At 42.3% G+C, this 25366-nt stretch overlaps 1 protein-coding gene across 1 annotated transcript; it reads left to right on the plus strand.

The window, feature by feature from the left end:
• The first annotated feature begins 846 nt into the window (after positions 1-846).
• ERICH5 (glutamate rich 5) lies at positions 847-25163 on the plus strand. The gene is made up of 2 exons (XM_047842808.1): positions 847-904; positions 24942-25163. The coding sequence occupies exons 1-2, from the start codon at positions 847-849 to the stop codon at positions 25052-25054; spliced, it is 171 nt and encodes a 56-aa protein (XP_047698764.1). The 3' UTR covers positions 25055-25163.
• Positions 25164-25366: the final 203 nt, after the last annotated feature.

The following is a 25366-nucleotide window of genomic DNA, read 5'->3' on the forward strand; positions in this document are numbered from 1 at the left end:
ACAAAGCCTGGGAAACTACATCAGATTAAAGCAAACTAGGGGCACCTGGGTGACTCAGCCGTTAAGCGTCTGACTTCAGCTCAGTTCATGATCTCAGGGTTCATGGGTTCGAGCCCCACGTCGGCTCAGTGCTGACAGCTCAGGGCCTGGAGTCTGCTTCAGATTCTGTGTCTCCCTCTCTCCCTGCCCTTCCCCTGCTCACACTCTGTCTCTCTCTCTCAGAAATAAATAAACATTAAAGCAAACTAAAGAGGCATGACAACTAAATGTAATGTGTGGTCCTGGATTGGACAATTGGCCAATGTTGAATATGAGGTGGATTAAATAGTGTTAACAGCAAACTTCCTTGTGGTAACACAACTGCTGTTATGTAAGAACAGATCTGCCATCCAAAGCTGGTCTACCAATCAATAGCCACGGGCCACAATCGCCTCCTCCCCCCTCCCCAGCTATTTAGTGATGATTCGGATGAGCCCTCCCAGTCCTTCGTTCTCTCCGGGGCATCCTCCCTGTGCCTCTCTGAGTCTTTTTTCCTCTCCTCCTTGACCCCACCCTCCACCTCCTGCCAACCGGGCTCCCTGTTCCTGTCTTCTGCTTCCTCGTTCCCGCCTGCCCGGCCCCCTGGCCCCTTCCACCTCCCGGCGGCAACCTTCCCTCGCAGGTGCGCCCGGCACCCCGGCGCTCCGCTGTGCGCTTGCGCTCTGCACCCGCCAGAGCCGGGCCAGCCGCCGGAGAAGCTTCTGCGGCGCTGGTGCAGTTTGCGCGGGATCCGAGCTCCTGGCCGACGCTCGCGCCAGGCTGGGACAGGTGGCTGCGCTCACCCACAAGGCCGCCCTTCTGCCCGCGATGGGCTGCTCCAGCAGCGCCCTCAACAAGGCCGGGGACGGCAACAGGCTCCGCAGCGGTGAGCAGGGGACCCGGCTCCACCCTCGCCCGGGCCTCGGGGTCGCCTTGCTCCCTAGGGTTCCGAAAGGTGCGACCCGCCCGGCAGGGGGCGGGCTGCTCGCTGAGGACAGGAGTGGAACCCAGGGCAGAGCGCCCCTCCCTCCCGAACCCCGGAGCGCGGGTGCTGGAGCTGCGGCGTGGAGGTCCCGGTGCGCCCCAGCCGCGCGCGCTGCCGGACGCGGGAGGCCGAGGGCCGGGCCCGGGGTTATCCGCGGGGCGAGCGGGGAGGTGGCGTTAAACCCCTACCGCGCTTGGCCGGGGGTTCCCTTAAACAGATGAGTAATTTCCACCCCTTACAAGAAGTGCTATTTAATCTCCTAAAAGTACGAACTTTCAGATCATATAAAGCTGCAAATTCCCTGGGAACCATTAGTTTCTGGTCCTAAGGAGAAACGTGATCCCCGTTTTTCTACCAAGACCTTGCCCTTCCGTCAGCATTTCAGCATCAGAGATGGTAACGGATGCGGAGAGCACAGATGGACATTCACTCCATCAAGTAGGATCCTGCACTTTTGAAGAGGTCAGATACACTTCCCCTGCCCTTCGCTTCAGTGTTTTCTTGACGAATATGCGTGCCATATAAAGTGGTCATCACCGAAATTCAACAAATATATTTTGAGCGTCTATTATGAGATAGCCAAGTGCCTGGCTAGATGCTGGAGATACAAGTGACCCTACTTTTGAGGGTCAGGGATAGAAGAGACAGGCAATAAATTAAGTTAAACGAATGATTAAGATACGTTTCTCACCGTGGTAAATCCTGTGAAAAGAGTAAGCAGATTAATGAACTAGAGAATGGGTTTTATAAGCACTTCTTAGATTCTGAATGGCTGACATTTTGGATAAAGCTTCGAAGGTTAAGTAAATTCCTTCAAATTAGTTTGCAGTCATATTCAAGGCTAACTGTAGGGGAAAATTTGCACTCAAGTTCATTCTTTTCCACAGGTCTTCTTTTAGCATCTTGTGTTATTCCAACAACACAGAAATGACTTTCTCTCTGATTTTGTAGTAGCACAGGGTTTTCGTGAATGCTGTTTCAGAGTTGAGACACCGTGTCCTAGTTAGAAGTATGTTGCGTTGAATTCATTTTTGGGTGTGTGATAATTTATTTTTAATTTCAGTAGATAACAGAAAGCAATAAAAAGTTTAGAAATAAGCAAAGTAATTAAAGCCATGTTTAAGTGTGATTCCAAACCCTTTGTCTCTGACAATGCAAAGCGAAGAAATATCCATTCCTTGTGTACAATAGTTGCTGACCTTTCTCCTAAAGAAAAGAAAGCCTCTGTACCCCAAATATGCTCTCAAGAGGCCAGTGCAAAAAGTTAGTTAATTGATTAATTAGAGGCTAGTACAAGGAGAAATTTCTTTAATGTTTCATTTTATTTTATGAAGTCAGGTGGATTTTGCATCCTGCTCCATGATAAATCCTTGTTGGTTTCAATATGAAAAATTGAGGAAAATTGATGCTTCAGGAAAGGTACACCATATTTGGTTTTTCTCATCCCCCTCCATGGTCCCAGATATCCTAGGAGTAACATACTGATTTAAAAAGCAGAGAACTAAATCATCATAGATTTTTTTTTTTGATAAAAACATGACTGAGGGGAATGTTACTCTTAGGGAAGGGCAAAAGTATCCAATGGGGGAAAGGGTTTTTAATCCTCTCAAAAAATAATGAACAATGTTATTAAAAAAAAAAACTTTATCACCAGTATTAATAACTGTCTACATAAGTCACACCTTTTCATTTTTTATTCATGCTTTCATCATTGTTCTAAGTTTTCACAGATGTTGTTCTGAAAGAAACATTTAAACGCCTGACAACCAGGTTCAGTGCATTGAAAATTAATTAATACGCTACATAAACTGCTCAATGCACGTATTAAATCAGTCAACAGGTGCATTTTGCTTTTGATGCCCAATCACACAATACTCTCTTGTAATTGGATACTATTGTGTGTTCATCAGCATTTCAATGCTGATCCATGATCTTGGAGGCTCAATAAATAATTCATTCCTGTTTCTACAGCTCAAAACTTCTTTAAATCCTATATATAATCCTAAGTCTGTGGGTATGAGCTTTTAGATGAAAAAATCCAAGTTTATTAAATGTCCTGTATATGCATTTACTCACTGTACCCCTGGTGCCTAACAATATTTGGTGCATGGTTGTTGAATGAATTACTTCATTTAATCTTTAAGACAATACTATGACTAAGTATTATGATCATCTCCATTTCACACATAAGGAGCCCTGTGACCTTGGGCAAATTATCTACTCTTAAAAGTCAGAGCTGGGCTTTGAATTCAGGTACTCTGATTCCAGAGCTTGACTTCTTTCTCTTTAAACCACCTGTGATAACTAGATTTAAATCTGATTTATTTTATTTTTTAATGTTTTTTAATGTTTATTTATTTTTGAGAGAGAGAGAGAGAGAGAGAGAGAGAGAGAGAGAGAGAGAGACAGACAGCGTGTGAGCAGGGAAGGGGCAGAGAGAGAGGGAGACACAGAATCCAAAGCAGGCTCCAGGCTCCTAGCTGTCCTCACAGAGCCTGAAATGGGGCTTGAACTCACCAACAGTGAGGTCATGACCTGACGGAAGTCAGATACTTAACTGACTGACCCACCTGGGCACCCCGATTTAAATCTGATTTAAATTAAAGATCACTCTGGATCCCCATTAGAGGTGTGTTCATCCACTATGCAAACAACAAAAGAAATACAATAAAATGTAATAGAGCATTATAATTTAATAAATTTAATAATATAATCACAATGTTATAATCCCTAAATAAGATATGTATTGTAATATATTATACAGATGTGATATGTAACTTATAAATTTATTGGATATTAATATATAATATACATATTTTAATACATATTTTTTACCCCTAGATAAGTTGGTAAAATATGAAGCTTATATATATTACTTCCAACTATAAACTATAAATATTTGGGGGACATTTGTTTAACCCTAGAGTTTTTTTTAAATGTTTATTTATTTATTTTGAGAGAGAGAGAGCAGGGAAGGGGCAGAGAGAGAGGGAGGAAGAGAGAATCCCAAGCAGGCTCCATACTGCCAGCGCAGAGCCCAATGTGGGGCTCAAGCCCATGAACCATGAGATCATGACCTGAGCTGAACCCAAGAGCTGGACTCAGTCAATGGACTGAGCCACCCAGGTGCCCCTAACCTTAGATGTACATAGATGTAGAGAAACTACCAGTGTCCTCCCATAGAGGTACAGATAATCTTCCTATCACACCAGAGATTCTTTAAATTTACAGTACCAACCTTTAAAAAATTTTTTTAAATGTTTATTTACTTTTTGAGAGAGAGAGAAGGCATGCGGGAGGAGCAGACGGGGGGAGACAGAGGATCCAAAGTGGGCTCTGCGTTGACAGCAAATAGCCAGACGTAGCGCTTGAACTCATGAACCAGGAGATCATGACCTGTGCCAAAGTCGGATGCTTAATCGACTGAGCCACCTAGGCACCCATCACAATATCAACCTTAAAACCCTATGGGTTGATGTTAAAATATATGAACTAGCCTGTAAACTGGATTTGTGTTGACAGTTCTGCCCAACTTAATTTTCTGTAACTGGCTTAAGAACTGTTGTACATGATGCAGTATTAGCCTACAAGCAAAAGAATCATTAAATAATGGGTTGGAGTAGGTTACCTCTGAGATCTCTTATAGCTCTAAAATCCTATAGCATTAAAATATGAAGCTGTTTATTTTCTGGGCTTAAGTTTAAATCAGATAGCAGCTACTTGGTTAGGTTGCTGTTAGGCTGAATAGGAAAATCCATTCTACCGATCACACAGATGCATTTGTTCTGACCCACCAGACACCAGATGACTGACTAGGGAAAGAGGTGTGGAGGGATCAGACAAAGGTGGATAGTCAACTAACTACCCAGTGCTACTCAAAGTGTAGAGCAGGGCCTGGTACATGGTACACATAGATTTTTACTCAATGCCTTAAAATGTGCGAGGAAAGCGGCTTTTCTTTCCAGAAGGACTATTAGACAGATTGAGTGGAATTTCTTATGTTTGTGGAAGCAAATTCTAATTATTAGGGCAATATTCTGTTCACAATTGCTGTTCTTTTCAGAGCCCCGAGGATCTGATGGAATCTGAACACAAAGGTTTTGTTGATTTTACAGACTAATGGACCCACAGGTGTCTAGGTCTTTGTATCCGAACCTTCCTCCCTGCCAGCCTTCTGTGTACATGCACAATTATTGCTTTTCTCTTTCCTAATATAAATCGCCACCCGTTTCTGGCAGACTTTCTTCCTGAGATCTTACAGCTTAAGCACCAGCATTGACAAAGTAAATAGATGGTAATTATCGACAAATTCATTGCTAGGTTAATGTGTACATTTTCACTGACAGCTATAATCATTTGTTTATTCTCACCTGAACTCTTGCTAGCTGCTTGAAGTCCATGTTACCTAGGCAATAGAATGAGGCTTGAATTTCATGCTGTTATGTGAATTGTTCTTTGTTCTGTGGAGATACCTTCAGCCTTCAACCAATATTTTCACATAGTGACATTTCAGTCCTAAGCAGACATTTTTTCTTTGTAATTGAAGAATAAACATCAAGATTAAAACTCATTAAAAAAATTTTTTTAATGTTTATTTTTGAGAGAGAGAGAGAGACAGAGTGTGAGTGGGCAAGGGGTAGAAAGAGAGGGAGACACAGAATCCGAACCAGGCTCCAGGCTCTGAGCTGTCAGCACAGAGCCGGAAGCGTAGCTCGAACTCACGAACCATGAGATCATGACCTGAGCTGAAGTCAGACGCTTAACCAACTGAGCCACCCAGGTGCCCCAAAACTCATTTTAATGGACTTTCCTTGCATGCAGATGTTATATAATGGGGTTTCTTTCTTGAAAATGCTAAAAGTAGGAACCAAGTCTTGTATGTCTTTGTGTCCCCTCTAGAGCCTGGCACACAGAGGATGTTTGGCAAGTTTTTGTGGTAGGGTGGTTATTACATACAGCTAATTAAAATGGGACATAAGAATTGCATACATGGGGGCGCCTGGGTGGCTCAAAAGATTGGGCGTCCAGGCCTAGATTTTGGCTCAGGTCTGGATCTCACAGTTTATGGGTTCAAGCCCCATGTCAGGCTCTGCGCTGACAGTACAGAGCCTCCTTGGGATTCCCTGTCTCTCTCTGCTCTGCTCTTTCTCTCTCAAAAATAAATAAGTAAACTTTTTAACAAAGAGGGAATTGCTTGAGTGGTTCAAAAATTTGCAAACGGTTAAAAAATGCATGCTGTGAAAAGTATACCTCCGGTCCTGTTTGCACCAGCTACTTAGTTCCAGTCACACCCATGGGTAAATACTTTTATTAGGTGGGTTTTTTTTAATTTTTCTAAAGTTTCCTTATACATTGTAAATATTGTTTCCCTCTCTCATCTTCATTATAAAATGTATTATACCCACCGTTCTTCACCTTGTTCTTTTCACCTAACAAGACGGACATCTTTCTATCTTGATATACAGAGAACGTCTTTCTCCTTTTTTATCCTTGCTTAATAATCCATCGTGTGATTTGTTTAACCAGTCCCCTATTGATAGGCATTTGGTTTGCTTCCAATTTTTTCTAGTGCAAACAAGGCTGCAGTGAATTCCTTTATATATGCATCATTTTGAATGTGTTCAAGCACAGCTGTAGAACAATTTCCCAGAAGTGGCATTATTGGATTAAAGGGTATGTGCATTTATGATTTTGATGGATATCTGCCTAAATGCCTTCCATAAGACTTGTACCAGTTTACACTCTCCTCAACAGTATAGTACTCTCTCTCTCTCTCTGCCCCTCCCTTGCTCTCTCTCTCTCTCTCTCACACACACACACACACACACACTGTCTCTCAAAAATAAATAAACATTTAAAGAAAACTAAAAAATAAAAGGGGCGCCTGGGTGGCTTAGTCGGTTGAGCCTCCAATTTCGGCTCAGGTCATGATCTGGCTGTTCGTGAGTCTGAGCCCTACATCGGGCTCTGTGCTGACATCTCAGAGCCTGGAGCCCGCTTTGGATTCTGTGTCTCCTTCTCTGTCTCTGCCCCTCCCCTGCTCACACTCTTCTCTGTCTCTCTCTCTCAAGGTAACATTACAAAAAAAAATTTTTTTGAAACATTTCAGTAAGTTTCTTATAAAATTGAAGGACTTTCAAGATTAGTGCAGCCACATCAAAACATGGGTGTGGAGAAGTCAGGAGACAAGGCAGGAGCTCCACTTGGTTCCAGATACTTTGGACTGTGATCTCATTTAATCTCCACAAGAGCCTTCTGAAGCAAACATCTGTATCACCAAATGCAGCTAGGAAACTACAGCTTCATGAGGATAAATAGCTTGTCCGAGATCTCAGAGCTAGCAAGTGATAGGGCTGAAGCCCAGTGTGTGTGACTCAGAAGCCGCTACTCTTTTCACAGTCCAGTTCCATCTGGAGTCTAGTCCACTTCTGCGATAACTCATTGTATGGCCTTCCCTGTAGGAAAAACACAATCCATATTTGTTTGGTGGGTGGATGGGAGAATGGATGGATTGACAGAGATGGGGACTCAGGGGAATGAGAAGTCCTATTTAGAAAAGCACAGGGATTTCAACAACAGCCAAATGATGGAAAGAACCCAAATGTCCATCAACTGATGAATAGATAAAGAAGATGTGGTTTGTAGATACAATGGAATCCTGCTCAGCAATGAGAAAGAATTAAATCTTGCCATTTGCAACAATGTGGATGGAACTGGAGGGTATTATGCGAAGTGAAATACGCCAGTCAGAGAAAGACAGATATCATATGTTTTCACTCCTATGTGGATCTTGAGAAACTGAACAGAAGACGTTGGGGAAAGGGAAAGGAAAAAATAGTTTCAAACAGAGGGGGAGGCAAACCATAAGAGACTCTTAAATACAGAGAACAACTGAGGGTTGATGGCAGGGGTGGGGGAGAAGGGAAAATGGGTGATGGGCATTGAGGGGGGCACTTGCTAGGATGAGCACTGGCTGTTGTGTGTAAGCAATGAATCATGGGAATCTACTCTCAAAGCCAAGGGCACACTGTATACGCTGTATGGTTAGCTAACTTGACAGTAAATGATTTAAAAAATAAAAAAGAGGCAGAGGGAGAGTAGGAATCAGGACCCAGGTAATAACAGAAACTGGAAGGAAACATTGGTTGAGGTGGGCTTGGGAAGAGAACAGGTTGTGAAGAGGGTCTCCTAATCAGGCAGGAGAAGGTCAACACAGCAAAACAAAGCTTTATTGTGTTCTTTTAAATCATGTTCCTGTAAGGTTGCCACATGTCCCAGGTATTATCCACAGTTTCACTTCTGTGTTAATGTTTTATAACATTAAGTTTAAAATAAAAACCTAACACTTGTGGGGGGTTACTGAAAGGCTCACCAAAACTGATAAAAGCGTCAAACTTGGCCAGGCCTCAAAAGCTGGTGTGTTTAACTGCATGTAGTTCTAGGTAATTTTTTTTTAAGCAAAATACCAGAATATAGCTCTCCAGGTGAGTGTTAATGTCTGGGAAGTATCAAAATGACCTCAGAAGCTTCTTTACAGGGGTGCCTGGGTGGCTCAGTCGGTTAACCATCCAACTTCAGCTCAGGTCATGATCTCGCAGTTCATGGGTTCAAGCCCTGTATCAGGCTCTGTGCTGACAGCTCAGAGCCTGGAGCCTGCTTCGGATTCTGTGTCTCCCTCTCTTTCTGCCCCTCCCCCACTCATTCATTTTCTCTCTCTCTCTCTCAAAAATAAATAAACGTTAAAAACAAAAAGAAGCTTCTTTACGTTCCCAGGGATGTTGCTGTTGTTCACATTCTTTGAACCCCTCCTTGGGAGTTTACATCAGGTTCTGGAGTTCATTCTTTTGTATATATTCAAGGGTGTCAGAGGTTTGCCCTTTAAGGATTAAGATTGAAAAGAAAAACCACATTGTGTTAAACAGCTAAACACCCATGGGAATTACTTTATGAAGGTAAACGAAATAGGCCAGGCAATGCCAGTGTGCTCAGAAACAAGGAGTGGTCATTGGAAAAAGGCAAGGAAAAGAAAGGGCAGCCTGTGTTGTAGGGGCAACTTCAGCTGACATCACTTTCTTCCCCATGGAAGGGCCCAAGGATCTGTGGGTCCCCAGGATAACTGGGCTGGGCTGTGGTGACTGGGTGGCTGGAGTCCCACACCTAGGAGGGATGACCGTCTTTTCTCAAGACTACATACTCAACCGTTCCTTATGGCTGCTCCTGTGTCCTGGCTTCTCTAATGAGACAAAAGAACTCAAGACCCAATAACACGTTCTTCATTCATACTGAACACTGCTTGACATTCAAATCTGTATGGCTCTGAAAACTTGCTTGAGATGAGCACATTATATCAGGCTAGTTTAGATAAATGGAGTGTCCAAATGTAATTAAGTAGAAAAGTCAAGATGCAAGAAGATCAAGAAGCATCCGTAGACAGCAAAATGGCACCCTTGCCCTATCGATCTACTGTAGGGTCACCAAAACTCACATTTCATTTATTTTTTATTTTTTATTTAAAAAAATTTTTTTTTTCAACGTTTATTTATTTTTGGGACAGAGAGAGACAGAGCATGAACAGGCGAGGGGCAGAGAGAGAGGGAGACACAGAATCGGAAACAGGCTCCAGGCTCTGAGCCATCAGCCCAGAGCCCAATGTGGGGCTCGAACTCATGGACCGCGAGATCGTGACCTGGCTGAAGTCGGACGCTTAACCGACTGCGCCACCCAGGCGCCCCTCACATTTCATTTATAAACAATGTACTCTGTAGCCATGACACTGTAGAACACTGTAGAACATGACAAAGTGGACATCAAAATAGCACCAATTAACACCATCCAAGGTAGATATAAAATGAACATGACCTCATAAGCCAAAGACGGAAATGATTCATGTTCAAGAGGCCACTCAACAAGCCTTCTCTATGACCTGAACCCCTAGCCTTTCCTGGCTTCTTTGTAGCTGTTCCTTTTGCCTCGCCCCTAGGTCCCCCCTTTCCCAGACCCCCCTCTCTCAGTGATGGACCTGTCTCCTCTCCACTAAAAGAAGTGTCCTTGACATCCACTTCCTTGGATGTAGCATCAAACCAAGGTTTTTTTGTTTGTTTGTTTGTTTGTTTTTGACTATCAATTAATAGTCTGTTCCCCTTATCAGGATTTTCCCGTGTGGTGACAATACTTTCTCAAGCCTGTAATATATTTTTCCTTACACTGAGTGAAAATGTTTTCTTCAGAGGCTTGTCTTTAAAACTTCCTCTTAAAGGGTCCCTGCAAGATGAGAACATTCCACGCTTTACAGACCTCCCTGATTGATCTGTCATTGTTACGTTCTCAGCCTTGCCCACCTAAATGCTCCTCTAGTTCTGTTGATGGTGACAGAAATATATTTGTCCCTGTGTTGCATGTATCAGAGCCCCCCAGCCTGTGAGAATGAGTTTCAGTGTGCCAGCATTTCTCCCAGCCCTTAAGGCAGCTGGGCAGGGAGGGACCTTGCTGTTATTGAGAGTGATAAGGAACTCTTTCTCCTTTTCCCTTTAGTTGATTTTGGGGAGGGGGGCTATTCTTACCGTTTCCATTTTCCTAAGACTGATAGGAACCACATAGTTTCTTTTGGCTAATTTCCTTTTCCTTTGCAGTGGAGTAGTAGCCTCTATAGACTAGATGGTTATGAGAGGATTTGAACGTGTGAGTGTGTTTGTGTGTGTGTGTGTAAATTTCAACATATGGGAGACATATCAGCACACATATAGAGTGCTGATTAAGAATGTGGGTCTGGAGTTAGACTGGCTTCAAATCCTGGTTCATGATAACTTATTAGTGGTATAACTTTGAGCCACTCAATCTCCTTGTGCCTCAGTGACTTCATCTGTAAAACGGAATTAACAATAGTACCTATTTCATAGACTTGTTCTAAGGAATAAAATCAGTTAATACATACAAAGCACTTAGAGGTAGCCTAAATAGTGCTTAGAATAGGGATTGACAAACTTGCCTGCTGGCCAAATCCAGCCCACCACTTGTTTTCGTAAATGAAGTTTTATAGGAACACAATTATGTCTATTCATTTACATGTCATTTGACTGCTTTCTTACCATGGTGACAGAGTTGAGTAGTTGCAATAATGACCCCAATCCAGCAAAGCTGAAAACATTTACTGTCTGTCCCTTTACAGAAAAAAAAAAAAATTGCTGACCCCCACCTAGAATACTGCCTAGTAAGTCCTCAATAAAAATTGCCTGTCATTAACATCAATTTTAGTAAATCTCAATTTTTTTTGTATTGCTTTTCCAAGATCAAGTTTTGTTTTTTTCCTCAAGATCAAGTTCTAAATCCTGGAGTTTGTTGATTTCCTGACATTTTCGTTTTGGTAAATTTGTAAAAGGAAAGGAACTGTTAAAAATATTAAGTTAGTAATAAGGGCACCTGGGTGGCTCAGTCGGTTAAGTGTACAACTTCAGTTCAGGTCATGATCTCACAGTTTGTGGGTTCGAGCCCTGCGTCAGGCTCTGTGCTGACAGCTCAGAGCCTGGAGCCTGCTTCGGATTCTCCCTCTCTCTCTGCCCCTCCTCGGCTCATTCTCTATCTCTTTCTCTCTCTCAAAAATAAATAAACATTTGAAAAAAATCTTTAAAAAATTGTTTTTATTTTTTTTTTTTTCAACGTTTATTTATTTTTTTGGGACAGAGAGAGACAGAGCATGAACGGGGGAGGGGCAGAGAGAGAGGGAGACACAGAATTGGAAACAGGCTCCAGGCTCTGAGCCATCAGCCCAGAGCCTGACGCGGGGCTCAAACTCACAGACCGCGAGATCGTGACCTGGCTGAAGTCGGACGCTTAACCGACTGCGCCACCCAGGCGCCCCTAAAAAATTGTTTTTAAAAAAACTATTAAGTTAGTAGTAGCACAAGTGGTACAAAAATAGCAAAAAATCATAAAAGTGGAATGGGAATGATCCAAGTTTATGAAACGGTTTTTCTAAAGCTATCAGATGTTATATTGCTAGGTTACATGCTCTTGTACTTTTGCTGCTATATTAAAAAAAAAAAACTTTTATTTTAGAAAAGTTTTAGATTTACAGAAAATTCATGAAAGTAGTGCAGAGAGTTCTCATAGACCCCATACTCACTTTCCCTTATTACTAACATCTTGCATGAGTAGGGCAGGCTTGTCACAATGAATGAACCAATGCTGATACATTATTATTTTAAAAAATTGTTTTAAGGTTTTTATTTATTTTTGAGACAGAGAAACAGAGCACAAGTGGGGGAGGGGCAAAGAGAGAGAGAGAGAGACAGAATTTGAAACAGGCTTCAGGCTCTAAGCTGTCAGCACAGAACCCGATGCAGGGCTCGAACTCACAAACCATGAGATGGTGACCTGAGCTGAAGTTGGACACTTAACCGACTGAGCCACCCAGGCGCCCCACTGATACATTATTATTTACCAAAGTCCATGCTTTATTCAGATTTCCTCAGTTTTTCTCTAATGTCCTATTTCTGTTCTAGAGTCCCATTCAGGATTCCACACTACAGTTAGTTGTTGTGTTTCCTTAGGCCCCTCTTGACTGTGACAGTTTTTCAGACTTGTTTTCGATGACCTTGACAGTTTTGAGTACTGGTCAGGTATTTTGTAGACCATCCCTCAATTGGGATTTATCTGTTGCTTTTCTTATGATGCTCCTAGGCTTGTGGGTTTTGGGAGGAAGACCACAGAGGTAAAGTGCCCTTCACATCACATCATATCAAGGGTAAAAGTTCTCAGTGTGACTTATTACTGCCTCGTAAGCTTTTCTAAGATTCTGAAGCTTGAAGAAGGGCGAACGTAGATTTTTGTTTTATACTCTAGTCTTACTGAAATCTTATAGTTAAATTTTTAAAAACAAATTTTTTTAATGTTTATTTATCTTTGAGAGAGAGAGAGAGAGGGAGAGAGCAGGGGAGGAGCAGAAAGAGAGACACAGAATCTGAAGCAGGATCCATCCAGACTCTGAGTTGTCAGCACAGAGCCTGACCTGGGACTCAAATCCATGAACTGTGAGATCATGACCTGTGCTGAAGTCGGATGCTTAACCGACTTACCTTGTGGAGTTTTTAGGAAGATTGAGTGAGATAATCCACAAAAAGCTCTAGGCAAAATGCCTCAATAAACATCAGCCACAAGGCCTGTTCAGGTTGGTGAAGTGTCACAACTTATACCTATTAGAGACATGATCTTCACTTTCTCCCTCCTCGTCCTTGCTCATCGAGATGCCTTTGATTTCGTAGACTCGAATTTCTGCCCAAATGTTGGATCCCTGTGTGCCAGTAATGTCCATCAGTCAATGAAGCTGTCTTTTTTTAGTGGTGAATACTGTTGATAATTTCAAAAGTGATGTTTTCTGCAACAGCTTCTTTGAAGTAAGAGTCTATCTTCTAGGAGTCTAAAAGAAATAAAATGAAATTGGAAAATCTTTTCTGAAGGAGGTAACTATTTGTCATTACTTGGCTCTGTAGCTTTTAGATATCAGCCTTTCCCCTCTTCAGGCCCTACATCTCCATGTATGCTCATCAAGTGTTCCAGAAGTGTCTCTCCAACTACATGTTCTTGTTTCTTTATAGTTAAATTCCACATTAGGTTTACCTTCATATTTTATCAAATTTACTTTGTGGTGGTCAAAACTAAGTTTAAATGTATCAAACCAGGTAGTTCTATTAAAAAAGATGGCTTGTTCAGGGTGCCTGGTGGCTCAGTCAGTTAAGCATCGGACTTTAGCTCAGGTCACAATCTCACTGTTCATGGGTTCGAGCCCTGCATCAGGCTATGTTGACAAATCCTCTGTCTCTCTCTCCCTCTGTCCCTCTGTTGCTCACGTGCTCTCTCTCTCTCTCTCTCTCTCTCAAAAATAAATAAACATTAAAAAAAAAAGAAGCTTCATGGGTGCCTGGGTGGGGCTCAGTTGGTTAGGCATCCAACTCTTGATTTTGGCTCAGGTCATGATCTCATGGTTCGTGAGTTTGAGCCCCACGTTGGGCTCTGCACTGACAGCGCTGAGCCTGCTTGGGATTCTCTCTGCCCCTTCCCTGCCCATGCTCTTTCTCTCAAAATAAATAAATAAATAAATAACATTTAAAAAATTATTTTAAAAAATATGGATTTTCCGATTTTTATTTACCGTCTCTAGGATTTTTTTTGCCTGATGGTTTCACACTTCAGTTACATGGGGTATTGCTTAAGTTCATCTCTCTTCAACATGAATGCCCTGCCAACATCTACTGACTGACAGAACGTGCCCTTGGGGCTTAGCATTTGTGCCACGGCCCGCGAGGAAAGTGTTTTTACATACTTTAGTGAGGGAAGAGCACAGACACATCTAGAATAGCTCCACTAGTAGCTCCACAAATGTTTGTTGGATAAATGATAGGATGAAAGTGAGGAGAAAACAAAGAAAGAAAATGGGAAAGAAGATGAGTAGACTCTTCCCTTGGGGCTGACTCATGTGGCATCTGGGTTCCCAAAGCCCAAAAGCTGCAGGAACCTAGACATGGTGGCAGCAAGGGAAAATACCAGGGAACCCCCCCCCCTACCCCGACCCCACTATTCTCACTGATTCTCTAGAAAACCCAGCAGACAAACCAGTGAGGTCTCTGGGATGTCTGATGGGTCATAGCCATGGGATAGGAAATATTGACCTCAAGTTTTTCTCCTCGCTGGGTAGAAACTTTTCATTTCTGATTAGGGTAATGAACGGAGTTGAAAAGCTTCCATTGTAATGTGAATTTCAGGTATGTTAGCTCTAGTTCTAATCCCTTCTGTAATGTTGCCTAGTATTTAACTTCTTTGTGTGCCTATCACAACGGTGCCTACAACCAGGGTTCTGTTAGTTCAGCTGTCACAACAAATTTGTGCATGGATCAACTTACAGCAGAATCAAGAGAGATAATGAGCACCAAAGGATTAGGCCCAGAGCAGTGTATGATTTGATAAAATGTAGGGTTCAGAAAACAGACACATCTTTAAACAACTTTGGATGTGGAAACAATGCATCTCTCCACAATATTTATTATATAGTAATACAGATTAGGCACAGAATGTCTTCTGTGTGTGGACCAAAAAATCTCACTGCTTCAAGTTAAGAGTGCTAGAAGAAATGATGTAGTACCTTCTTCTACCTCAAGGAGGTATATCTGGGATTCACAAAACCACGCAGACAGAGCATGTGGAGATTCTTGGGTGAGAGGTAAGGCATAGGTACCAAGTCGTACTTAGTGAGGGAGGTAGCCATTATTTGAATCTCCATGCAGACAGTAAACTTTTTTTTTTTTCTGACAATAAACTTAAGGATGGCAGGGACCAGATCTTCCTTGTCAACCGCTGCAAACTGCTCAGCTCAGAAGAGGCATATTAGGCACTCGAATACTTGAATTCAGTGAATAAGTGAAATCAAAGCCAACAAACAGAATGAAAGAGATTTATTTATAAAAAGCTGCCGGTGGACTTTATTAATGCCAGTCAAGTCCTGCCTGACATTATGAATACTATCACATTATTGATCAATAATCACATTAAAAATTTTTTAAATGTTTTTATCTTATTTTTGAGACAGAGAGAGACAGAGCATGAGCAGGGGAGGGGCAGAGAGGGAGACACAGAATCCAAAGCAGGCTTCAGGCTCTGAGCTCTCAGCACAGAGCCTGACGTGGGGCTTGAACTCATGACCTGAGCTGAAGTCGGACGCCCAACTGACTAAGCCACCCAGACACCCCAATCAGTAATCACATTTTAAAACTTACCATGACGACACAATTCTGTAGGTCAAAATTGACAGTTTTGTAGTGTTTAGGGGACTATTTATCCAAGCTCTTTAATGTTGACGTTCATTCTTTCTGTTGCTCAGTTAGCTGTAATTTATTTGACAGGGGCCACCACTAGACCACACAGGACCTTTGTGAAATTAGAAAAAGATGCCCTCCCTGCCCCTGACACATGCAGCCTTGCAGCCTGCAGGTGCACAGAGGCTGGAGTTGAGCTCTCTCTCTCTCTCTCTTTCTTTCCCTCTCAGCAGAATGCCCTGTGCAGTGAGAAACCTGCACCTGCGTAGCTGTATCCTGCTCCCCCCAGTTTACTGAGTACCTTCTCACATCACACACCATATTGGGGAATATGCATATTATCACCTCAGTCAATTCTCCAAAGAGGCCTGAAAGGCAGCTCTCATATTCCCATTTTACAGATAAGGAAACTGAGGTCTAGAGAGGTTAGGAGCTTGTCTAGATTGCACAGTTGAATAAACGTTGAGATCAAGATTCACGTCCAACATCAGAACAGTCTGGAATGCACTGTTCCAGCTGAAGAGGAGGAAGGTCAAACAGATCCAAAAATCCTACTTCCCTCAGCGGCTGGGGATAAAAACATTCTGAAGGATATGCAGTCTGGTGCCTGAGAGGAAGTGTTTGTGGCAACTGTAGACTTCATTGCTGTATTCTCTGAGAGGCGGTTTGAAACTACCATTTATTTTCCAACCTTTTCAGTTTTTTACTTCGATCTCTTTTTTTCTGAATAAGCTTAGAGAAAGGTACCGAAACTAGAATGAATGAAATTACCTTACGTGTCTGTTTGCCCACCATAATGTCTTCCTTTCTAGGGCCATCAAGTGAGGTATGATACCGGTGGCGGCTAGCATGGACTGTCACTCAGTGGTGCCGGTCACTGTGCCGGTGCTTTCCACTAGCAATGTGATGCATGGAGTCCTCACAACGACTCTGCTGATACTGTTCCCATTTTACAGGTGGTGAAACTGAGGCACAAAAAAGGCTTAATCAGGCTAGTGAGTACAGGAGTCAGGACTCGAACCCCCCACATTATGGGTGTTGTCTTCAAGGTCATACGATCTCTGCCCTGCCTTTTAGAACAGATTGTGCTTTTCTCTCACATAGGAAAAGAGAACTTTGGGGCTATTAGGTAAGAACTATTACCTCCAGGGGCACGTGGGTGGCTCATTTGGTTAAGCGTCCAACTTCACCTCAGGTCATGATCTTACAGTTCATGGGTTCAAGCCCCATGTCAGGCTCTGGCTGACAGGTCAGAGCCTGGAGGCTGCTTTGGATTCTGACTCTCTCTCTCCCTCTCTCTGCCCCTCCCTTATTCTCTCTCTCTCTCTCTCAAAAATAAGTAAATAAACATTAAAAAACAAGGAGAAATAAAAAAAAAGACACTATTACCTCCAAAATACATTCCTTTCAAAATTCAAGCAGAATGCAGTTAATTAATATAAATACAAAATGAATGTGGTGTCACTAAACTTTTCTCTTTTATTTTTTTTTCTTGGTGATTATTTTATTTATTTTTAATTTTTTTCCTCAAGTTTTTATTTAAATTCCAGTTAGTTAACACAGAGTGCAATATTATAGTTTCAGGTGTAGAACTGAGTGATTCATCACTTTCATACAACACCCAGTGCTCATCACAAAACTGCCCTCCTTAGTACCCATCACCCATCTAGCCCATCCCCCATCCACCTTCCCTCCAGTAATCCTCAGTTTTGTTCTCTATAGTTAAGATTTGGTGATTAAAAAAAAAAAGTTTTGGTGATCATTTTATTTATTTATTTGTAAAAGTTTATTGACTTATTTTGAGAGAGAGAGAGAACAGGGGAGGGGCAGATAGAGAATCACAAGCAGGCTCTGTGCTGCCAGCATGGAGCCTGACGCAGAGCTCGAACTCACGAACCGCGAGATCATGACCTGAACCAAAACCAAGAGTCAGATGGCTTAACCAACTGAGCCACCCAGGTGCCCCAAGATTTGGTGATCATTTTTAAGACGTTTTATCTCCTTTGAGCTACCTTAGAAAAATATTAGAGACAGTGACATTCTTCTGTAATATTTCCCAGTTTGGCTGACTATTTTCAGGTTATATTATAAAAATATTATATGTCAAGGGCATTTGCCTACTTCAAGTATATCAATAAGATTAGGAAAAGTACCTAAGAATGAAAATTGATACTGTGATCATGGGCATAAATGTTCTAGTTATGGCAAAAATTGATAGAACACTTGAGTATTTGTGACACTATTCATGGAAAATAACTTTTTATAAAACTTTTGTTTTTGGAGAAGAAAACTTGACTTAGTCTGATAGCATAATATGTTTTTCAAAATATAGAATTGAGTGACTTTGGTTTGGGTGTGTTGACACATTCCCCCCCATGGCTTTCTGCTCTAGAAGAATGATGCCTTTAGAATGCACCCACAGCTGGCACAGTTGGATGAAAGTCGTTCATGTCATTTAACTGACAGTACTAATCACCGTAATAACTATTTTACCAGAAAATATAATTTGGCAGACATCTGTGATTAGTATACTAACACATTCCCTTGTTAATTTCCTTAGACAACCCTCACCAGAACATCCTTCGTGTGATCTGAATGAATCGTCTTGTCATAATGAATTATTTTGTAGGCCTGAGAAATCACTTTTATTAAGTTGCCTTAAGTGCTATTAATTTGAAAACCTTCTTCATGATGAAGCCTGAGGGAGAGGCGAAGGATAGCCCTTCTCCCTATTCTGACATATGACCCCTGGGGGGCCCACAGCCAGGGCCCTGAATCTCCCCACATCCTTCCCAAACTCTGCTTCTCCAAGCCTCAGCTTGAATTACTCTCCACCCAGGGCTTCCCACCCAGCCCCAGAGGCCGGGTGGGAAATGATTTAGTGTGAACACATGTATTAAGAAGAGAAACAATTGGCAGTGAGTTGAATTAATGACAACACATAAACTAAGGAAGTGAAGACAATGACAATTATTATTTCAGGGAAATACAAAAAGAAATTTACGCAAAGTAAGAGCTTACTGTTTGGCTCAGTTCTTCCTAGCAGACATACTCATTCTATGGACATGCACTTGAATGTTGATTTACCCAAATCACAACATGATTACTATGTTAAATGATTGCTGATATATAGTTGGTGAATTGAAAGGAAATGTTAGTGTGTAATGGGAGAGGGTGTGGCGATAGAGGTAAGGAGGAGAAGGAACCGAAGCCTTTATTTTCCATAGTGGGAGTTCACTGAAAAGCCCAAACTGAAAAATCATGAAGTAGCAATTTGCTTGGAGATATAGAAGAAAAATATCCCTTCAGACAGCTAAAAGAATTAAAATATTTGCCCCTAGGGAAGGGGAAATGGGAGAGGAGATCTGAGTCTTAGTTGTGCATTTTACATTAGATAAGCGATATTCAGTATAAATGTTTGCATATGTAACTGGGGTGAGGAGTAACTTAGGGAAAAAATATTAAAACAATTTTTTTTTACATTTATTTATTTTTGAGAGACAGAGAGAGACAGAGCACAAGTGGGGCAGGGGCAGAGAAAGAATGAGACAGAATCTGAAACAGGCTCCAGGCTCTGAGCTCTCGGCACAGACCAGACATGGGGCTCGAACCCACAAATCGTGAGATCATGACCTGAGCTGAAGTGGATGTTGAACCAGCAGAGCCACCCACGTGCCCCAGGGAAAAAAGATTTAAAAAGAGAAGAAAAGACAAACAATCTTTGGGGGGAAAAAAGGGTAGAAGTATATCATCTAGAGGTCCATTTTAACATGTTGGTTTATTTTCTCTCAGTGTTTTCACCATCTATTTGTGATTTACTTTTTCTTCCGCCCCCTTTCCCTTCCAATCATTGACATTGCTATACTCATACTATATGTGAAATTGGTAGCTAACTTACTGAGCACTTAAGTGCACGCAAGACCTTGTGCCAATACACATTTTATATGCATCATTTCATTTCATTAACCCAACTGTGCGTGCCAATATTTTAACTTATTATACCATAAATATATTTTTTAAGTTTTATATATTTATTTTGAGAGAAACAGAGATAGTGTGAGAAGGGGAGGGGCAGAGAGAGAGAAAGGGAGAGAGAGAATCCAAGCAGGCTCCATGCTGTCAGTGCTGAGCCACACGTGGGGCTCGAACCCACGAAACCACGAGATCGTGACCTGAGGTGAAACCAACAATTGGATGCTCAACCAACTGAGCCACCCAGGTGCCCCATAATATTCTTATATTAACATATCATCTTCATAACCATCTTTTTTCATGGTGCAGTAATATTCCATCCAGCAGAATATTTATCTTTTCCCCAACTTATTAGACTTTTAAGTTGTTTTTTAATTTTTGCTATTGTGAAGAATACTGAGATGATATATATATATATATCAAAAAATATATATTTTCCTGACATTTGTGCTTTTAGAATAAATTTCCAGAAGGAGGATTACTGGGTCAAAGAGTATAATCATGCTGCCAAGTTGCTTAGCTGTCTAGGGCACTTTTGTGTTCCTCCTTTAATGTTGATGCCTCGTGCAGCCTTGAGATGGGGGGAGAGAGAGATTCACTGCCATTTTACAGATGTGACAATTAGAAGCTAAGTTCCCAAGGTCACACAGCTGGGGGAAGAGCCAGAATTACAATGCATGGTTCCCAACTCTTTCTTGATTTCTGCCCCCCCGATGAAATGAAACACAGGTTGAACTGTCCCTGCCACTTTCCTTCCCAGACATCTTGATCTTTACCAAGTGGAGCTTCTCCGTCATGGGGCCCTTTCCTTCCACTGAGGCCCATTCTGCTTTGGGAAAAAGTAAGACCTCTGTAGCAGTCCAACACCACACACTGAAATCTTCTAAGGCTAAGGGTGAGAAGGAGAAAGAACATGAGAAAAAGCAAAGTGAAATGTGCTTATTGAGAATATGGGAAGGTGTCTAAGGAGCAAACAAGAAAATATTGTAGTTTTGGAGGACGTGTTAGAGCTGAACACAGTAAAGAAGTTTGACTTAGGGAATGTTTAGGTCATGGTATGGCCTCTCTTTACTCAACTATACACAGGACTCTCTCTCTCTCTTTTAAGTTTGTTTATTTATTGGGGGGGTGTGGAGAGGGCAGAGAGAGAGAGAGGGAGGGAGAGAGAGAATCCAAAGCAGGCTCCACACTGTCAGTGCAGAGCCAAATGCGGGACTCAGTCTCACGCACCCTGAGACCATGACCTGAGCAGAAATCAAGAGTTGGACTCTTCAAGAGTCGGACACTTAACCGATAGAGCTACCCAGGTGCCCCACCACCGGACTCTCTTAAATCTACTTCTTTTTTTTTTTTATGTTTATTTATTTTTGAGAGAGAGAGAGAGAGAGACAGAGCATGAGCAGGGGAGGGTCAGAGAGCGAGGGAGACACAGAATCTGAAGCAGGCTCCAGGCTCTGAGCTGTCAGCACAGAGCCCAACGTGGGGCTCAAACTCACAAATGGTGAGATCATGACCTGAGCCGAAGTGGGATGCTTAGCCGACTGAGCCACCCCGGCACCCCTTAAATCTACTACTTGATTGTGATATATTTTCTGAGGATAGAAACTAACCAAAAATTTGTATTTTTTCTTTTTCAAGTGAATATTCAAAAAGTAACTTTGCATATCTATTTTTCAACCATAGAAGAAAGCGAGTCCTGCTTTGCCCAACCCAAACCACATACTCCGGGAAAAGAATCATCTACTCTTTACGGCAAGGTACAAAAGGAAAGTCCTCCTCCGTTAGAGAAGCTCAAGATTTCAGCAGCGTCTACAGCTAATGGTGTTAAATCCCTCCGGGAACAGCCCCTGGCAGACGATACTACAGACCCACCAGGACCTACAGAAGACGGTCAGCCTTTAGAAGGACCCAGGGAATCTGAGCCACTTCAGCCGCATGTCAAAGATGATACTCCCGGAGCAGGAGAGAAGAATGACACGGAAGCAGTGACAGAGGCTCAGTCTTTAAAAGGAAATGCTGAGACTGAATCTGTAGGAAGAGATACCAAGTATCAGCCGTCAAGGATCACAGGAGAGAGGGACTCTCCTGGAGCCGTGGAAGGTACTGAGAATCCACAAACTGCCAGAGAGATGAAACCTCTAGGAACAGAGGAGAAAGTTCCTCCTCTGGAAGCAGCTAGAGAACCACAACCTCAAGAAGCAATGGGAAAGGGTGAACAGACCCAGCTCCCAAAAACAGTTCCCAAGGAGAATGAATCTCCAGAAGGATTGGAAGGGGGTCAGTTTGTGGAAATGGCTGGAGAGCAGAAACTTCAAGAGACATTGGGAAAAGATGAGCAATCCCAACTTCTAGAAACAATTCCCAAAGAGAGTGAATCTCCAGAAACATTGGAAGGAAGCCAGTTTGTGGAAACAGCTGGAGAGCGGCAACTTCAAGAAACAGTGATAAAAGATGAGCAATCCCAACTTCTAGAAACAATTCCCAAAGAGAATGAAACACCAGAAGTATTGGAGGAAAGTCAGTTTGTGGAAACAGCTGTAAACAATGATTTGCTCCATAAAACTCCTGAAGGTCTAGGAAACATGGAGCAGATTCAACCTGAAGGGATAGTTGGAAGCACGGAGCATCCAGTGGGAATTCTAGAAACAGGAGCTAATATGGAAACAGTCAGGAAAATTCACACTAATGAAGAGGACCAACACATTGAAGGTAAAAGTGATGTTGTCCGAAATTCAGGGTTGTTTAGATGTGCTACATAAGATATCATCCCTGGGGATCTCTATTTCAGGGGTTTGAACTTCATTTTACCCAAACCAAAAAGACTTCCATACCTGAAAAACAAGCTCTTAGCTTTCTAGCAAAAATTTTTGAAACCATAGTCCGTGTCTGAAATTTTTAACCTGGAGTTTCATTGTTGAATACACTTGGATGTTGAAGGCAACATGTTAAAATTTCTGAGTTTTTCCGAGTTCGCTTTTCATCAGGCCCCATGGAGGGTACAAGGATCCAAAGTAAAGGTGAATAGGTGGTTAGTGGGGGAATTAAGCTTCTCATGAAAGAATACCCACATAATGGATCTTAGACTATAGTTTTCATCTTTGCCAATCTTATCCTTAGAAAATTACTGTCAGTCTGCTTGTGTCCTCATATAGTCCTCTTGTCTTTCTGGGACGACTGGAGAAAATGTATTATGTCTTGGTAAAATGTGTTTTTAAAATGTACCTCACCAGCATAAAACAAAGGGTATCCATACTGTTCTTTATTAGAATTATAATTTAAAAATAACATTTCTTCTGGGACATGATTTACATTTTGGTAAATTTTAGCTTCATACTACAGTATAAGTAAATAAAGCACACATCTGTGTGTTTCTTGATTCATTTATTACCCCAGCAGTTTTTGAGTGCTAATCAAGTTGAGTGCTAATATGCCAAGTTCTAGGGGTACAGGAGATAGGCCCTGTCCTCAGGTGCTCATAGGCTAGCGGGAAGCAGGCAGAATGGAAACAAGTTACCACAATCTATCGAGGTAAGTGCTTTAATGAAGCTGTAGAAAAGTGCTCCAGGGAAAACAGGGGAGATGTACTTGTTGCACTAGGGTTAGCAAACTCAAGTCGTTAGGGCCTAGGATAATGACCGTGAGTGAAGCGAGGGGCACATGTTATGGCATGGGGAGCCCTGGGGACCGTGGTGAACAGGAGCACCGTCCTAGCAAAAGAGGCACCGCTTCTTGGCTCCATCCATGAGCATGGGGGTCAGTGTGGCCCATTCTGATTTCATAGGGAGACAGATTTGTATCTACAACGTCCAGACTTTTAAATATTTGCAATCTTTTTTTTTTAATCTCTTTTTTTTTTTAATTTTTTTTTCAACGTTTATTTATTTTTGGGACAGAGAGAGACAGAGCATGAACGGGGGGGGGGGGGGGGGCAGAGAGAGAGGGAGACACAGAATGGGAAACAGGCTCCAGGCTCTGAGCCATCAGCCCAGAGCCTGACGCGGGGCTCGAACTCACGGACCGCAAGATCGTGACCTGGCTGAAGTCGGACGCTTAACTGACTGCGCCACCCAGGCGCCCCTAATCTCTTTTTTTAATGTTTGTTTTTGAGAGAGAGAGAAAAAGAGACAGAGTACCAGCAAGGGAGGGGCAGAGAGAGAGAGGGAGACACAGAATCCAAAGCAGGCTCCAGGCTCTAAGCTGTCAGCACAGAGCCTGACATGGGGCTCAAACTCATGAACCATAAGATCATGACCTGAGCCAAAGTTAGATGCTTTACCCGACTGAGCCACCTAAATGTTTGCAGTCTTTAAATGTTTAACAATTGTTTTCTTTAAACACCATAATGGCCCTAGGTTTCTGGGCATGCCTAGACCACCTTTTCATTTAGATATAAATGGAACGTTTTTAAAACACTTTTTAAAAATGTTTATTTTTATTTGAGAGAGAGTGAGAACATGCACACAGAGGGGCAGAGAGAGAGAGACAGAGACAGAGACAGAATCTGAAGCAGGTTCCAGGCTCTGAGCTGTCAGCACAGAGCCTGATGTGGGGCTCCGACTCATGAGCCATTGAGATGATGACCTGAGCCGAAGTTGGACGCTTAACCAACTGAGCTACCCAGGCGCCCCTAAATGGAACTTTTCATTTATAGTATGTTCTGCTGTCATTTCTTGGGTAATTCTGTAGCCTGATTTTATGTAGGAGGATGCCAAGATAGGAGATGTTAAGTGACATCAGCCATTCAGAGGATCTGAGAGAATCAGGGCAATTGCCTTTCCTTTTTTTTTTTTTTCTCAAGGGTTACATTTTTAAAGATGTTTTATTTATTTTTGAGAGAGAGAGAGAGAGAAAGGGAGGGGCAGAGAGAGAGGGAGACACAGAATCTGAAGTAGGCTCCAGGCTCAGAGCTGTCAGCACAGAGCCCGACGCAGGGCTCAAACTCATGTGAGATCATGACCTGAGCTGAAGGTGCTAAACTCATGAACTGTGAGATCATGACCTGAGCTGAAGGTGCCCCAGGCCAGTTGCCTTTCTAGATACCATCAGAGAAATGTACTAATTTGACCTAAAGACCAGAAACTGCCCCACTGGAAGTCAGCTGTGAGGTGCTTTATTGTCAATGATAAATGAGAGTATCTTAATATCTCCTTTGGTTACTTTTCCAGGTGAGACAGGAGAAAAAGTTGAAACAGAGATGGAGGATGAGAAAGTAAGTGAAGGGACTGGAACAAAAGAAGAAGAAACAGGGGAAGCTGTGGACCTTTCAGCAGCCATGTAGATGGATGTGGTAGCAGAAAGATGAATAGGCAAAGGTGTTGTGATAGAAAATGTAGTGAAGTGTGTGACTTCGGATCTGATTGTGTCTATAAATGTCTATTTGTTTTATACAAGGAGTATGGTTATCATGTTCTTGATTACATTGTTCCATAAAACTGCTAAGCTGTAAACAGTTTTCTCAGGCACTTAGAATAGTTATACATTTAGAACTACAGTAGCCACGGCCAGTAAGGACTAGGGTATAGGATCACTGAAGAGTGTGAGGGTGTTTTCTTCACTGTGGCAACACGTCCATTCGGTTCAGAAAATGACA

This window comes from Prionailurus viverrinus, chromosome F2 (genome assembly GCF_022837055.1).
Source record: "Prionailurus viverrinus isolate Anna chromosome F2, UM_Priviv_1.0, whole genome shotgun sequence".
Classification (NCBI taxonomy): Eukaryota; Metazoa; Chordata; class Mammalia; order Carnivora; family Felidae; genus Prionailurus; species Prionailurus viverrinus.

Coding starts and splice junctions, on each gene's coding strand:
- ERICH5 (XM_047842808.1), top strand. CDS start 847: ATGGGCTGCTCCAGCAGCGCCCTCAACAAGGCCGGGGACGGCAACAGG. Junction 905..24,941: donor CGGCAACAGGCTCCGCAGCG/GTGAGCAGGGGA, acceptor TTACTTTTCCAG/GTGAGACAGGAGAAAAAGTT.